This window comes from Osmerus eperlanus, chromosome 23 (genome assembly GCF_963692335.1).
Source record: "Osmerus eperlanus chromosome 23, fOsmEpe2.1, whole genome shotgun sequence".
Taxonomy (NCBI): Eukaryota; Metazoa; Chordata; class Actinopteri; order Osmeriformes; family Osmeridae; genus Osmerus; species Osmerus eperlanus.
Genome location: NC_085040.1, coordinates 2,669,532 through 2,686,344, shown reverse-complemented (window position 1 = coordinate 2,686,344; position 16,813 = coordinate 2,669,532). Strand labels below are relative to the sequence as shown.

The following is a 16,813-nucleotide window of genomic DNA, read 5'->3' as shown; positions in this document are numbered from 1 at the left end:
GCGAGAGATCAGAGTAGGCCACACACCATCAGTCAGTCTAGGAGGAAATGGCGGTTGTGGTTTCGAGCTCCGCTCTCTCCAGTGAGCTGCAGAGCTGGATAGGCTGATCTCTGATCCCAGAGTTGGGGGGGGGGGGGGGGGCAGACCCATCTGGAGGCCTACGCAGGAGAACCAGAGAGGAAGGTTACCCTAGGACACACTGTGCTGTAGGTGAAAGGGAAATGTCTGTCTGTGTCTGGGCACACGTATTTTTGCACTTTACGTGTAGCTGGTGCTAGGACTGTGTGTGTAGCTTCTCTGCGTGTGTGTGTGAGAGGTTACAGCAGGCCAGCCCCTCTCATCCTGCGTGGCGGGGGTCCAGACGTGGCCTTGGCGTCTGGGCCCGTATTAAACACAGCTGTTCCACCCTGGCCTGCGTTTACATCCAGCCCACTGCTGCCCAGCCCCTGTGTTTAAACTCCTATCTCCGGATACATTAAGAACACAGTTAAGAGCAGGGGGGCGACTCTTAATTCCACCCAGATATGATTATACTGGCCCCGCATTTAACTCTACTCCCTGTCAAAGGAGGCAGGCCTGTGTTCAGGGTCAAATAGCAGCACACACTTACACACACACAAACACACACTTCTATACTCATACACTTTTACATACACACACACATTGTATACACATGCATACACTCGCTCTTGACATTCCTTGGCAACAGCATCCGGTAAACAGTTACCACACAAAAGAGCAGTGTTTTGAGATCCTCTTAAAGTCTGTGTTGTGTAAACTCCACATCAGCGGGGCTGTCAGCCTCGTAGCTCTGCTCCCCTGACATGTTATGAGACTCGGCTAAGGGCCTCTTTACTCCACAGACCCCGCTAGGCCCAAGCTGGCTTTCAGGGAACACATATACAGTACATTTGCATAGTTGAGCTTGCCCCCCCCATTTCCATTCAATGCAAACAGAGATGTGGATCTCCGGCCTAGTGGTGGGTGTCCACGCTCCCAGCTGCAGCTCCCCCTGCTTAGCCTTCAGCCTCAGTGTGTCTCATGTTATGGTTGTCCTGCAGAGATGAGCGCACCTGGAACAGGACCTGCAGTACAGCCCCATGCCTAGCAGGGGAAACCAGGCTTCTCTTCCCTTGTTCCAGTAGCTTAGATGGCCGGGTGAAGCCCTCTGTCACACTGATTGTAAAAAAAAAAAAGGGGCTAAACCAATATAATTTGAGGACATTTGATACTCTAGTGTAGTCACACTGTTGGATGACACCCCCAGTGTGCCTTCCTCTAACTCCTCCCCCCTCCCAGGTACTGGACCGCGCCCACTTCATGTCCCAGACGGGCAGCGGGGAGGAGGTGCGTCTGGCGTACGGCCAGCTGGTGCAGACCCTGGACGAGCTGGTGAGGAGGATCTTCGGTGAGTGGAGCCAGAGTCTGGACCGCCACAGTCTGAAGAGGCTGGACCAGCCCCTGGTGACGCGCTGCAAGGAGAAGGCTGGCATGCTGGACATCAACTTTGACAAGTACAGGAACACCCGACACACGCGCGCGCAAACACGCACGCACGCACACACACACTCGCTTACGTTGGAGTGACGTCAGTTGAATGCTCTTACACATGCAGGAAAATACACTTTTCCTGCACTTTTCCTGCAAAAGATGCTTTTGTCACTAAAGTAAGGCTCACACGCATACTGTAAGAACACGCACACACACAGACAGACTCTTACACACACACACACACAGACTCTTACACACACACACACACACACACACACACACACACACACACACACACACACACACACACACACACACACACACACACAGACTCTTATACACTCTTATACATGCAAGGTTGTTTATGTTAACTGTGCTTAATGTTCACAAACTGGGAAGGTCATGGTTGTTACAGGATACACAGATCTTCTTGTTCTCTCACAAACACACACACACACCACCAGGACAGATTTACTGGGAGGGGGGGACTCTTGCAGGCACACATACAGGATACTTGGAAATTCTCAAGGACATTCCGGCAAATCATTCTTGCAGAGAACACAAAAACACACTGTACAGCATAAATGTGGAACGCGAACCAAAAGGTTCAACACACGCAGACACACAAACACACTAGACAGCATGGATGTGTGTAGATCAAGAGACACACACACACATATCCCATGGGGTTGCTGTCTCATCACCAGCGCTGCTTGTCTGTGCTCTCAGGAACCTGCTGAAGATGTTCAATGAGATCCAGTACTGGGAGCGCCTGCTGTTTGAGATCCCCCACTATGTGTCTGACGTGTACCAGCGCAGAGAGGACCTCCGGGCCATGAGGGAGAGTGTCCTGCTGGTGGTGCGAGACTACAACAGGTCTGACACACACACACACACACAGTACATCACACACACCAAGATACAGTACATCACACACACACACACACACACACACACAGTACATCACACACACCAAGATACAGTACATCACACACACACACACATATACAGTACATCACACACATATACAGTACATCACACACACACACACCCACACACATATACAGTACATCACACACACACACACACAGATACACATGCACACACAGGGGAATAGAGATACACACAAGCCAGGGCATACAGATACACACAGACACAAACACACCCAGTCTCAGATGCATGCAGACACATAAACACACATCCTCAAACAGGCACACACACACACAGGGGATGTACATGTGCATGCATAAACACGCACACAGGTGCCAAGTACACCTTCGGTCACTGCGGCAGGACAGTAAGCCTGTGCACACACACACAGCCCAGGGCCCAGAGAGGCTGGGCACACACACCACTGGGACCCGAGGGGAGGGGAGGGCAGCTAGCAGTCAGCCCTGCCTGCTGTAATGCTGCAGGAGTACCACCTGGGGCTGAGGCCCAGACTGGGGTCAAGACTTCACACACACACACCACAAACCACTGTGTTTGCTGTTGGGACTCCCTCTTCGACTCACTTAAAACACTCGTTCTGTTGATGAGAGATCACACGCAAACACACACACACACACACCCACAGAAGAGACAAAAAGGCCATCAGTGTTTACAGATGTCTTGTTGAGCAAGTTGTGTTTGGTAAACGAACAATAAACTTCCTGGAGATGTACAGCATTCCAGATGACTCTCTCTAACGCACACACGTTATTCTGTCTGTGTGTGTTTGTATGTATGTGTGTGTGTGTGTGTCAGGATCATCGCGTCGCTGTCTGCTGACGAGCTGGGTCTGTTCCGGGAGCGGATTCGCTTCCTGGATAAGAAGATCCAGCCGGGCCTCTCCAAGCTGCTCTGGTCCTCCAAAGGAGCCTCCAACGTCTTCATCAGCGACTGCCGCCTCCACGCCAGCAAGGTGACACACACCACTCACACAGAGAGAACACAGAGAGAGAGGCCTGGAGCACAGGTTGTAGTCCAGGTTTACATTAGAGGCCTGAAGCACAGGTTGTAGTGGTTACAGTCTACTTATCAGACAGAGCTTTGGGCATCAACCCAAGTTCCTCAGTGGAGCCCCTGAGTCATGCTGGCTCAGCCAGACAGACTGCCACAGACCCAGGAGCTGCAGTCCAGGCCAGACAGAGGACACAGGGACATCCAGAGACAGAAATACAGTTCCTCTGTTGATTCAACAGAGAGACGAGAGGGTCAAGTATAACCGACTAATTAGTTACAACCCCTCATTGTCACACGCTTACCTCAGTAATTAACACTTCTCCTGGGACATTATGAAGCCAAGTATCAATTCATATTATCCTTACAAAGCAGTATATTACCCTAAACTGTAATTGGACCAATTTGGCTCTGATTCAGCCCCGTATTTGACCTGACTACTGCGGTCCTGATTCCAGCTGGGGCTGATGGAATTGTAACTCCATAGCTACAGGGACAGGATGTGGCGGAGCGAAGCTCTCTGCTTTAACAAATGGCCCCAGTCTGCACTCAACACACACACACACACACAGGCAAGAATATCACCACACTGGCTGCAGTTGTCATTATTCTGCTATCAGCCTCTCCATCACATGAACATGTGAGCGAGTGTGTGTGTGTGTGTGTGTGTAGGCCTGACCCAGCAGTACCAGACAACACATCATGGCCCAGGTCCATGTTTGACAACCTGCTCAGGACCAATACACACTAGTCTGATGATGGCTGCAATATTGCTCTCCACCCACACAGCTAAATCGTCTCTGTGGGGATTAAGGGAGTTGTGTGTGTTTGTGTGTGTAAGGGAGAGAGAGAGATACTCTACCCGACAGTATAAGTTGACCTCCCACTGCGTTTCATTTCAGCTCAGTGTCCATATATGGCTGCATTAGAACACAGTAGGCATCGTATGATGGAGATGTAAACCAATTGAAGGAGACACACACAGACACACACAGACACACACAGACACGCACAGACACGCACACAGAGATACACACACAGACACAGACACACACAGACACACACAGACACGCACACAGAGATACACACACAGACACAGATACACACAGATACACACAAACAGACAGACACACACACATATAGACATAGACAGTGAGTTCCCCAGGATGCCCCAACTCCAGCGTAATGAAAGGATCCAGTGTGGCGTGCAGATGGGCGCAGGTACAGTCGCCCGGCGGCGGGGAGGGGGAGGGGGGTGTCAGAGGGGCTACAGGGCTAGCCTGCCTAATGAGCGCTGACTCATCGGCTGGTGCCATTGGCTGCCACCGCACCCTCCCCCAGGGGGCTGAAGATCAGGTCCGCATCAAAGACAATGTCAAAATCTCTCCAGCCCAAAGTCAGGAACCTGAAGTCAGGAACCTGGCAGGGCCTGGGGGAAGGAAGGAGAGGAGAGGTTTAGATCAAGAGCAAAGGTATGGAAAGACACGAAGAGAGGGAGAACTAGTTAGGGTGTGCACGAGGAAGAGAGAAAAGCAGGGAGCGAGAGAGCTAGAAATGGAAGAGAAGAATAGTTCTACTGAGGAGAGAGGTGAGCTGGAGCTAGGAGAGAAAGGTAGAGCTTGGTAAAGGGAGGGGAGAGGGGAGGAAGAAGCAGAGAAGATCTGAACCCACTCAGAACCTCTCCCCCCCCCCCACACACACACACATCCCCTCCTTCTTCCCCCTCCTCCTCTGAACCCCCCCCCCCAGTTCATCAAACTCTCTCTGCGGCTTATTCTGCACGGCATACCTTATCCCCATGAAAGCCCTCAAATCTGGAGATCCCAGCTCGGATCTGGAATTCTGAGTGAGAGTGGGATTACTCTCCATATGAATGAGGTCCAGCAGATAGAGAGAGAGCGGAGAGGGGGGGGAGGGGGAGACGAGGAGCAGAGCTTTTTGCTTCTACAAATTGAATAGGAAACTCTTGGATGTATATGGCTGATGCTGTCAGGATAAGGCCTGTCTGTAATTCAAACCAGAGAGGTGCTGGAGGGAGAGGGAGGGGGTTGGGGGGGGTGCGGGGGTGGGGGGGGTCAAGATGGAGGAGAAGGATTCCTATGAAACGAGCTCTCCTGTGATCTCCAGAGCTGGGCAGGAAGGAAAGGACACCACTGTTAAACCTTATAGCAAAATCCCATGGGGGCTGTGTTCATGGCATACTTTTTCCCCTCCTCTATTACTTTTCCTCTCTTATCCTCCCTTCTCCCTCCCCCCTTCCCCCTTCCCTCTCCTCAGATCCAGTTGATAGTGGACGAGTACAAGGCGGCCAACCTGGCCATCGAGCGGCACTGTGGGCAGATCAGCGAGCTGCTGCTGGTGCGTGTGGATGGGAGGACGGTGTACCGCGACCTGGAGTTTGAGGCCGACCAGCTGGCCCACCAGCAGAGCCGGCTCCAGAGGCTGCGCTCCGCTCACCAGGACATCGTCAGCATCATGGCCCGCGTCTACGAGACCTTCCGTACAGACGGGGCTGAGGTGCGTGTGGGAGGGGGGGGTGGGGGTGGGGGTCTGGGTGTGTTTATGTTACTCTACCTAGGCTGTAGGAGACAGAAGTAGATCCAATAAGTGGAGCCGGTAGTGCTGCCGGTAGCTCACTTCCTTTCTCCCTCACTCACTCTATCTTCCTCTCTCTCTATCTCTCTCTCTATTTCTCTCTCACTCCCTTTCTCTTTCCTCCCCCCTCTCTCAATCTCACCCCCTCTATCTCTCTCTCTATTTCTCTCTCACTCCCTTTCTCTTTCCTCCCCCCTCTCTCAACCTCACTCCCTCTCTCTGTCTCTCTCTCCTTCTGTCCCCGCCCCAGGTCCAGCAGTACTGGGTGACCTACACTGAGAAGATGGACAGCATCGTGGAGGAGGCGCTGCGCTACAACATCAAGGGCTCCCTACAGGAGCTCTCTAAGGCGGTTAATGGGGACAGCAAGACCTCCCCCAACCCCCTCTTCAGGGTGCAGGTGGTGCTGAGGCAGGAGGCTCCAGGGGCCCCCTCACAGGTGGGGCACACACACACAAGATACACACAAGATACACACACACACACACACACAAGATACACACAAGATACACACACACACACACAAGATACACACACAAGATACACACAAGATACACACACACACACACAAGATACACACACAAGATACACACAAGATACACACACACAACACACACAAGATACACACAAGATACACACACACACACACAAGATACACACACACACACACAAGATACACACAAGATACACACACACACACACACACAAGATACACACACACACACACAAGATGCACACAAGATACACCCAAGCACACACAAGACACACACACAAGATACACACAAGATACACACACACACACACACACACACACACAAGATACACACAAGATACAACCACACACACACACACACAAGATACACACACACACACACACACACAAGATGCACACAAGATACACCCAAGCACACACAAGACACACACACACACACACACAAGATACACACACACACACACAAGATGCACACAAGATACACCCAAGCACACACAAGACACACACACAAGATACTCACACATAGACAATAATCTCATGTTTACCAGCAGTGTCATCCATTTTCCCAGTGTGCCGCCGTGACTTTGTAGCCAAGTCAAGGTCTGAGTCACATTGACATCCACAGTGAAGCAGGTCAGCACCTCTCTGTTTACAACACTGGATAATAGACTGGAACAGCCTTTGTCCTTGTACTACAGAGACAGAACACACACTCCCACGCCCACACACACACTCCCACGCCCACACACACACTCCCTCACCCACACACACACTCTCGCCCACACACACACACACAGTGCTTTCCATATGAAGACTTTCCAGCCCTCAGATCCAGGCGTCTGGTGTGTATATATCAGGTGTGACATGTAATTCATGCCTTATGCATGGAGCGTAGCAGCATGGAGCGTAGCAGCATGGAGCGTGGTGCTGGTGCAGGGCTGCACCTGCAGTCAGTAACTGCTCATCCTGCCTCGCACGGCATCAGCCCAGCTGGGTGATAAACACGGCACACAGGACCGCCCTGAGAACGCCACATCACTTTACACCGGAAACACAGGGATTTACAGCCTAAAATAACTGTTCATTAAGTTGATGAGAAATTGGTCATTGCTAGTTTTTACCTGGAGGCTGGAACCATTGATTGAAATGCGGGTTAATGTTAACGCCACTAGTAATATGCCAGAATCAATATGTTCATTTGTGTGTGTGTGTGTGTGTGTGTGTGTGTGTGTGTGTGTGTGTGTGTGTGTGCAGGTGGAGTTCTCCCCCACACTGCAGAAGCTGGCTCAGATAGTGAACAACATCAGCTCCCAGCTCATCAGCACCATCTCCGTGTTCAAACGCCTCCCTGACCTCCTGACCCGCAAACGCTCACAGAAGAAGCCTGTGCACAGTATCATCGGTTGGAACAAAGCTCCTTTTCTTCCTCCTCCTTTTTCCTCCTCCTCCTCTTCTTCCTCCTCCTTTCCCTCCTTGTTTCTTTCTTCCTCTCTTCCTTCTGCACACTCCTCTCTTCGCTCCTCCTCTCATCTTCAATTTATTTTGCTTTTCTGTCCACGTTCTCCTCCTCTTCCTTCTCCTCTTCCTCCCGTACCTCATTTCCACATCCTCCCCCCCTCTCTCAGTTCACCTAACCCCTCCATTTGTTCTCCCAGTCCATCTCTCCCCTCTCGCTCATACCCTCTCCTCTCTCCCTTTGTTCTTTGCCCCTCTAATACATTCATCCCATCAATGCCCTCCTTGACCCCACCTCACCTTTCCTCTCCCTTCATCCTTATCCCAGCCCAGACTTTCACATCCCTCCATTTTTCTCCTGTCCTTCATCTTCCCCTGCTCCTCGCTCAGACATCCATCTGCCCATTTTAACATCCCTTCACGTCAATCAGCTGTGTGTGTGTGTGTGAGTGTGCTGTAAATGCACTTCTGTATGTGCACTCGTGTGTGAGTGTGTGTGTGTGCGTGTGTGTGTGTGAACAAGCGAAAGTCTTGACTGACAGCTGGGGGGTCTGTGGGGACCAGCTGAGCTCCAAGCATTTGATCTAATGAAACAGAGGAGGAGGCCAGGCCAGGTGGCTCTCCTCCCATCTCCATCGTACCAGGAGCTCCACAGCACCCTCCTACCGCCCCTACCAAGCCCCAATCAGGCCCTGCTCCGGGGGGGGAGCCTCAGTGATGCATGCTGGGCTGGCTGGAGTGTGTTCACTCATGACGTCCTCTGACCAGCCTAAGTGCCTGTTAGGAAGTAAAAGATGACCGGCAGAGCGTCTGAGGAGAGGAGGAGGCGGATGGAGCCAGTATGGAGGCCCAAGCCTTACTGAGGGGACGGGTCAATACTCTCTGGAATACGGAATCCTGGAGCCGCAGAGGAAACAGGGAAGGAAGAATGACCGTGATGACTGTGTTCTCTCTCTCTCCTTTCTCCTCTCTCCTCCCCTGGCCTCCCTCTCTACTCCACCGCCATTTGCCTCTCCCTCCCCTCCCCCCCCCCCCCCCCCCCCCCCCAGAGCAGGATGAGGAGATAGGGAAGATCCAGGCGCGGTGGCGGCGGGAATGACGGCCAACGCTGCCAACCTGCAGGCCTACCTGAAGACCTGGGACAAGCACCGGGAGATCTGGGGAGATCAACAAGGACCCCTTCATACGCCGCTACCAGCGCCTCAACCCCCCCGTGTCCTCCTTCGACGCTGACATCGCCAGGTAGGGTTAGACACACACACATGCCAACACACACCAACCACACACCATCCGCCTCTGCCCTAAACCACGACATGGCAGATAGTGACAAGCACACACGCTTGTGCGGGAGAGTGCGGGGAGAGGGGGAGACGGAGGGGGAGAGAGCAGGGAGGAGTTGTGTGAGTCGCAGGGCTGAGGAAGTGATATCACAGGAAGTGAAGAGAGAAGATGGAGGGATGAAAAGAGTGGTAAGGGAGGAAGAGGGAAGCGAGTAATGAAGGGGTAGCGGAGGGGCTGGCCTGCCTCGTCCTGACCTCTGCTCGTCACACAGTATAGATCCACTCCCAGCGTGGAGAGCGTGTGTGCACATTGGCAGCGGTCCGGGTGCATTATGTCTTATGGATTTGTCTGAGGCTGTGATATGTAGATCAGTGAAGTCTGTCAACACTGAGTGTGTGTGCGCGTGTGTGTGTTGATGAGTGTGTGTTTACACACGCCAACCTGTCTGAGCTGTTTGTCCGCCCCGCCTCATCGATAGAGCTAGCCGACGTGTCAGGCTGCCTGTGTGTTGTATCTGATTTCTGTTGATGCCTCCGTGTGTATTTACTATTGTATTTTACTTAGCTTCACACAGCTGCACTAATACCCAATATTAGATACCCAATACATGGCCGCTACATCTCATACACATTCATCACTCTGTCCAATCCCTTTTTTCTTCGACTCTTTCTTTCTGTCGCCTAACTGTCTCCATCTTTTCTCCATCTTTCACCCTCTCTCTCTCTCTCTCTCTCTCTCTCTCTCTCTCTCTCTCTCTCTCTCTCTCTGTGTCCCCTCCCTCCCTCTCTCCCCCCCCTCTCTCCCTCCCTCCCCCCAGGTACACAGAGGTGGCCAACAACGTCCAGAAGGAGGAGACGGTGCTGAGTGTTCAGTTTGTGCTGCTGGACTGCGCCCCCCTCAAGTTCTCCCTGGTGCAGCACTGTAACGAGTGGCAGGGCAAGTTCACCCAGCTGCTCAGTCTCATGGCCGGCACTCGTCTCAGAGAGCTGCACGCCTTCCTGCAGGACAACGCTCACAGGTGAAGGAGAGAGGGGGGGGTCTGGGTGTGTTGAGGTGTGTGTGTGGTGAGGTGTCTGGGTGTGTTGAGGTGACACACAGTGCACACTCCAAGCATGTACTCTACTATTGTGTGTGTGTGTGTGTGTGCAGGTTGAGCCAGCCTCCCCTGACCCTGGTGGAGCTGGGTGAGAGTCTGAAGCTGCTGGAGAGCCTGCAGTCAGACCTGGGGAGGATCCAGGCTCAGATCCCCCCCATCCACGAGCAGTTCACCATCCTGGAGAAGTACGAGGTCACCGTGGACCAGCCTGTGAGGGTTCCGTACACACACACGCACACACACAGGCCTCTTAACACTCGTCCTGTCCTACACACACACACGCACACACACAGGCCTCTTAACACTCGTCCTGTCCTACACACACACGCGCACACACACAGGCCTCTTAACACTCGTCCTGTCCTACACACACACACGCACACACACAGGCCTCTTAACACTCGCCCTGTCCTACACACACACACACACACAGGCCTGTAACCCCCCCCCCCCCCCCTCCCCCCCCCCAGGTGCAGGAGATGCTGGAGGCCCTGAATGGGGAGTGGCTGTGGTTCCAGCAGGTGGTGATCGACAGCGACGTCATGCTGAAGAAGCACAAGGACAAGTTCAAGAGCGGCCTGATCTACTCTGCTGAGGACTTCAAGAAGAAGATGCACACCAGCATCCAGGACTTCAGCACCTCAGGTCACACACACACCACACCACACCACACACACACGCACTCACACCACAAACACACACCACACACACAATCACACCACACCACACCACACACTCACACACAAACAGACACGCACATATGCACACACACACACAGACTTCACCTTTATCCACACTCATAGATATATTGTTTTTATCCAACCCTGCTTGAAGATGCACTGTTTTGGTCCAGCTCAGCACTTAAGACACCTGATGGATCACCAATCAATATGTTTGATCAGAAGATGACCTTGACTTGATCAATATCTCCAAGGCTGGAGTCAACTAGTGTTTCCTCACAGCGCAGGCTGGAGTGATGGGTGATGGGAAGTGAGCAGTATGGCTTTAAGGAGTGTGCACGTGTGATACAGGCTGTGTGGTAATACACACACACACACACACACAGCTGGTGTGTGACCCCCCTCATTGTCAGGGCAGGATGACTCAGTGGTTGTTGTGTGTGTGTGTCTGCATGTCTGACATGGTGCAGGGCCACAGCCCCCCCTGTAGGGGGCCCTGCCCTGCTGGAGAGAGAACACCACCCTTCCCTCACAGCACCACTCCTCTCTCTGTCTCTTTCTCTCTGTCTCTCTCCCTTCCTCTCTCTCTCTCTGTCTGCCCCCCCCCACTTCCTCGTCTGTGGTGTGTGTGTGTTCTCCCTCCACTTCTCTCAGTGTGTACAGAGAGCTGTGCACATCACAGGAACATCACAACCAATTATGCGTCTCTCATCCAGCCCAGTACCCCGTCTCCTTCACCTGCTCCTCAGCAATACTGACAACAAGACCTGGGGAGAGAGAGGGCTCCCTCCCTCTCCTCCACCCCTCCCTCCCTCTCCTCCACCCCTCCCTCCCTCTCCTCCACCTCTCCCTCCCTCCCTCTCCTCCACCCCTCCCTCCCTCTCCTCCACCTCTCCCTCCCTCTCCTCCACCCCTCCCTCCATCTCCTCCACCTCTCCCTCCATCTCCTCCACCTCTCCCTCCCTCTCCTCCACCTTTCCCTCCCTCCCCCTCTCTCCACGTTCCTCTATCCTCTCTTCCTCAACACATCCCTCCCTTCCCTTCTTCCTCCTGCTCCATCCCTCCATACTTCCTCTCTTCCTCTGTCTCTTTGTTCTCTATTGTTGTTTTCTCTCGTGATTGTCCTCCCTCCCTCCCCCTCTCTGTCCACCTACCCATCATTGCTCTCCCCCCCCCCCCCCCCCCACCCCCACCCAGGTGTTTACTGCGACACATCATCATGCACTGTGCCGTTAGCAGGCCCATCCTTTTGTTTACTCTGTTTCCATTAAAAATCTGATTGAAATTGTCTGAAACAACACACACACACACACACACACACCCTCCTCTCTCACACACCCAACACATCGTCCCGCAGAACAAAGACGCGTCGCACTGAAACCTATCAAAGAGGACAATCCTCCCGTCCTACTTTTGTTTTACCTCCCTCTCATCCTTTCGCTCAGTTCCCCCATTCCTTCTCCTGCTGTCTCTTCTCCTCCCTCCCTCCTTCTCTCTCCTCCCTCTCTCTCTCTCTCCTCTCTCTCTCTCTCTCTCTCTCTCTCTCTCTCTCTCTCCTCTCTCTCCTCTCTCTCTCCTCTCTCTCCCTCTCCCTCTCTCTCACTCTCTCTCTCTCTCCTCTCTCTCCTCTCTCTCCTCTCTCTCTCCTCTCTCTCCCTCTCCCTCTCTCTCTCTCTCTCTCTCTCTCTCTCACCAGAGCTGAATCCAGAGTTTTCAACAGACTCCTGTCTCACGCTGTGACAAAGTTACAGCACGTTAGAAAGAACAGATGGGTTTGTCAACTTCCATGAAGTTCCCCCATGCTTACACACACACACACAAACGCACACACAAACACACACGCCTCTCTCTCCTCTATTGAGTCCTCTACTCCAGGCTCCTTGAAGGTGCTTTGGGCATTCGAACACAGCCTGGTTGAAGACACTGGGAATGTTTGTAACGTTGTGTGAAACAATGGCTGCTGACTGCCAGGTTAATGAGTCCCGGAGACAGCTTTGTGTTTCCTAACATTAGTATTCACCATAGAACACCTCTCTCTCTCTCTCTCTCTCTCTCTCTCTCTCTCCTCTCTCTCTCTCTCTCTCTCTCTCTCTCTCTCTCTCTCTCTCTCTCTCTCTCTCTCTCTCTCTCTCTCTCTCTCTCTTTCTCTGTAATAGCCTTCATTTGGGTCAGAGTCAGACACAAGCCCTTCTCTGCTGTGAGGCACACAACGCAGGAGATGGACCCGTCTAATGCTCTAACATAGACTGTCTCATCAAATAGACGTCTCTCTTTGTCACACGCAGACACTCCTGCTCTGTTTCTGGCTCTCTCAGTTGCATTCTCTCATGTCTCTCTTTCACTCCCTCTCTCTCTTTCTCTTTCTTTTTCTCTCTCTCTCTGTCTCTCTGTCTCCCTCTCTTTGTCTGTCACCTAATGAAGTCCACCAGGTTGTCCCAGAGAGTGTGGTAGGAATCCTCCAGTGGTCTAGTTTAGCCAGACTCCACTATGCAGAGCGTTTTCCATGCTTCCCCTGGTTAGGACCCCGGCCACATCGACACAACTACAGCGAGAGAGCAGAGGGAACCGGCCAGTCCAGCCAAGGGCTCTAATTGAAAGCAGATAAGAGATGGGGTGGAGAAGGAGGGGGGGGGGGTCATAAGTACACCAGAATACACACACAGACTCACACACCAGATCTCGGGGTGGTCCGTGTGTGTTCAGCGGAGACCAGGACGGATTTGCGGAGTGTTCTGCCCGGCCTGTCAGGAGACGGAGGAGAGGGGGAGGGGGTGGGGGTCTGAAGATCAAGTGTCTCGTAAATCAAAGCTGACAAGTGACGGAGCAGGCCTGGCCGTGGGAGCCCCTTGTCTTTGTGGGGAGGCTGGAGAGGCCTAGTCCCCAGCCAACATTCTCAAACCCCCAGATTAAGAGGAGGGTCTCACACCTCTGTCCACTGGGTCTGTCTATCTGTCTCTCTCTCTGTCTAGCTCTCTCTAACTCTCTCTCTAGCTCTCTCTCTCTAGCTCTCTCTCTCTCTCTAGCTCTCTCTCTCTCTAGCTCTCTCTTTCTAGCTCTCTCTCTCTAGCTCTCTCTCTCTAGCTCTCTCTGTTTATTTCTCGTTCTTTGTCTATCTCTGCGTCTGCCTTTCTTTCCTACTCTGTCTCTCTCTTTCTCCATCGCTCTCTTTCTCTCTCGCACGCATAAACACCCTCGCTCCCCCTCTCCTCCCTCGGCTCCTACTCTTCATCTCCCCCTCCCTCTCCCCCCCTCCCTCAGGACGGGTTGACCTCCGACCTCTCCGGTCCAGCTGTGAAACAACCTTAATGACCCAGAGGGAGGAACACCTCGCTGACCCCCTGCACCGTATGAAACCAAACATCAGAGATAACCATCGCTGCTCTGTTCTCCCCGCGCCTCCACTCTGAAACCTGAACTGCTCCCCTTGATGCTTTATTATACCTTCCACCTCGTCACATTACCACACGTGCATTAGCAGCTCTGTGTGTGTGCGCGTGCGTGTGTGTGTGTACCGTGTTTACTTATCTGTATGTTGGCGTCTGTGTGCTATGGACTCTGTCCGGCGATAGTTAGTCTGTGGGTGTCTGTGTGTGTTCATGCGTATGCTAGACGTGTGCTACAGGATCTCTGTGTATTCATGCGTGTACTGCACTGTGTGTCTCCTTCGTGTGTGTGTGTGTGTGTGTGTGTAGGTCCGTTTGGCAGCGCGGGGTCCTGTGAGTCAGCCCTGGAGCAGGTGGCTGCTCTGAGGGCCCAGCTGGAACTGCTGAAGGAAGAAGAGGGCGTCATCCGCCACGGCCTCAGCATCTTCAAGATAGAGCAGCCGCTCTCCAAGGACGTCCAGACCCTGGAGAAGGTCTGCCCGCCGCCCCACACACACACACACACACACACACACAGAGTCTCTCACACCTACAGGACGCCTGTCTGCCTGCCCCTCTCCTCTCCTTGTCTCTTTCCTTCTGTCTTCAACAGCTTGTGGTCCCACATCTAGGGGGAGCACAGTGTTGTTGATGCTGCTGCCCCCCGTGACACACAGACAGGAAGTGTTGATGCAGACATGAAAAGTTGTGTCTTTCCAAACCTACTGTGAGGAATCCTCCCACAGACGGTGAGTGTATGGGCTCAGATAACCCTGATATCTGATGGTGTGTGTGTGTGTGTGTGTGCTTCTCCAGGACCTGGACCACCTGCAGCAGGTATGGGAGATCAGCCAACAGTGGGACTCCCACTGGGACGAGTGGAAGGCCGGTCAGTTCTGCAGCCTGCAGACAGAGCACATGGAGAGCACGGCCCAGACCATGTTCAAGAAGCTACACAAGCTCAGCCGAGAGCTCAAGGTCTGCGCTCTGTGTTTACTCAGCATGTGTTACCCTGCTGTATAAGAAGAGGGCGACTGGAACTCATTGTCCTCTACCCCACACTTCCTAAATAAATAAATCCTAGTGTGAGCGTTTCTTATAAACAATACATATTTATGAAGAAATAAAATATGAAACATAAAAACCTACATAAAGGCTGTATGAAATATGCATATTAATATCCTATGTTCAATGTGCCAGTCGTGTGTAATAACAGGGTTTGTCCTCCACAGGGGTGATTAACAGCTTTGCTCTTCCATTAGTATAATGTACGTGTTAGCAGTTTCCTTAACAATGCATGATGCTCAGCTGGAACGCAGGCTTAGACTGTCCCTATGTAGCTAGTGTACAATAGCTGTGTTGTGGTGTGTGTGTGGTGTGTGTGTGTGTGGTCTGCAGGATAGACAGTGGGAGATTGTGGAATTCTCCAAGAACAGGATCGACCAGTTCAAGAGGACCATCCCTCTCATCTCAGACCTGAAGAACCCTGCCATAAGAGACAGGTAGGAGAGAGAGGGAGAGAGGGAGGGAGGGAGACTGTCCTCCTATAATAGAGTTGCATCAGAGCAAACTCAAGCAGTTCACATATCCTACTCTGTGGCACGGGACAAAGACTAGTGTCCTTCTCACCTACCATTCATCCTCACTCGAATGAAATTATCCTCCCAATTCATCATCTCCAGCCCTGTATGCAGCTCTGCCGCAGAGTACTCGGTTGAGAGGAGAAGGTCTGTTAAAAGACTTTAAAACAGTGTAAATTAATCTTCCCCATCGATGTTTCCGTACAGTGTACAGTACTTCTCCTACGGTCTTCAATAGCATGTGCACTCCTGAGGTTTTCCTTCCTTATATGTCTAATTTCCCCCTCTTTAATACACTATGTAATTTCCCCTTGTCAGACGGCAGTGTCTATACGATCAGGTCCCAGTGGTCCCCCCTCCTCCCCAGGCCTGGCCCTGTCTCTCTGTCTCTCTGTCTTGGAAGTGGGAAGAGAGCAGGCCTGGCGCCAGACCCGGCCAAGAGGAATGTTGACCCTCAACTCTCTCTCTCCCTTCTCTGTCTCTCTCTTCCTGTGTCTGTAATAATACACAAGTCCTCCAACCGCCAACCCCCCCCCAAAAAGGCAAATCATTTCCCATTCAAAGCAGTGTTCTAGGGGTTCTATCCCTGTCGTGGTTCCGTCAGCCCCCCCCCCCCCCCCCAGATTGGACCTGGCGTTGTCAGAACCCCTGGCCTGTCCAGCTCCCTCCTCCAGGGTGCTTGTTTTGACACAGGGCCCAGAGTCCGTGTGGATACGTGTCTACGATACGACAGACCGACAGGAGCTAATCGTGGGTGATGTAACCCTCTGAAAGATCTCTCCCAAGCTGTCGCAGCCTCGCCCGCACGCCCAGGGACAGCATCACACCATAAACACCAT

At 52.6% G+C, this 16,813-nt stretch overlaps 1 protein-coding gene across 1 annotated transcript in view; it reads left to right on the top strand.

The window, feature by feature from the left end:
- dnah2 (dynein, axonemal, heavy chain 2) overlaps window positions 1–16,813 on the top strand; it is a 106,119-nt gene that overhangs the window by 22,413 nt on the left and 66,893 nt on the right. Inside the window, 15 exon segments of the mRNA XM_062449708.1 lie at window positions 1,300–1,514; window positions 2,221–2,367; window positions 3,238–3,394; window positions 5,710–5,949; window positions 6,278–6,466; window positions 7,775–7,922; window positions 9,025–9,048; window positions 9,051–9,136; window positions 9,138–9,217; window positions 10,074–10,274; window positions 10,406–10,562; window positions 10,823–10,997; window positions 14,725–14,888; window positions 15,211–15,372; window positions 15,793–15,896. Coding sequence (XP_062305692.1) covers window positions 1,300–1,514; window positions 2,221–2,367; window positions 3,238–3,394; window positions 5,710–5,949; window positions 6,278–6,466; window positions 7,775–7,922; window positions 9,025–9,048; window positions 9,051–9,136; window positions 9,138–9,217; window positions 10,074–10,274; window positions 10,406–10,562; window positions 10,823–10,997; window positions 14,725–14,888; window positions 15,211–15,372; window positions 15,793–15,896 — 2,249 coding nt within the window.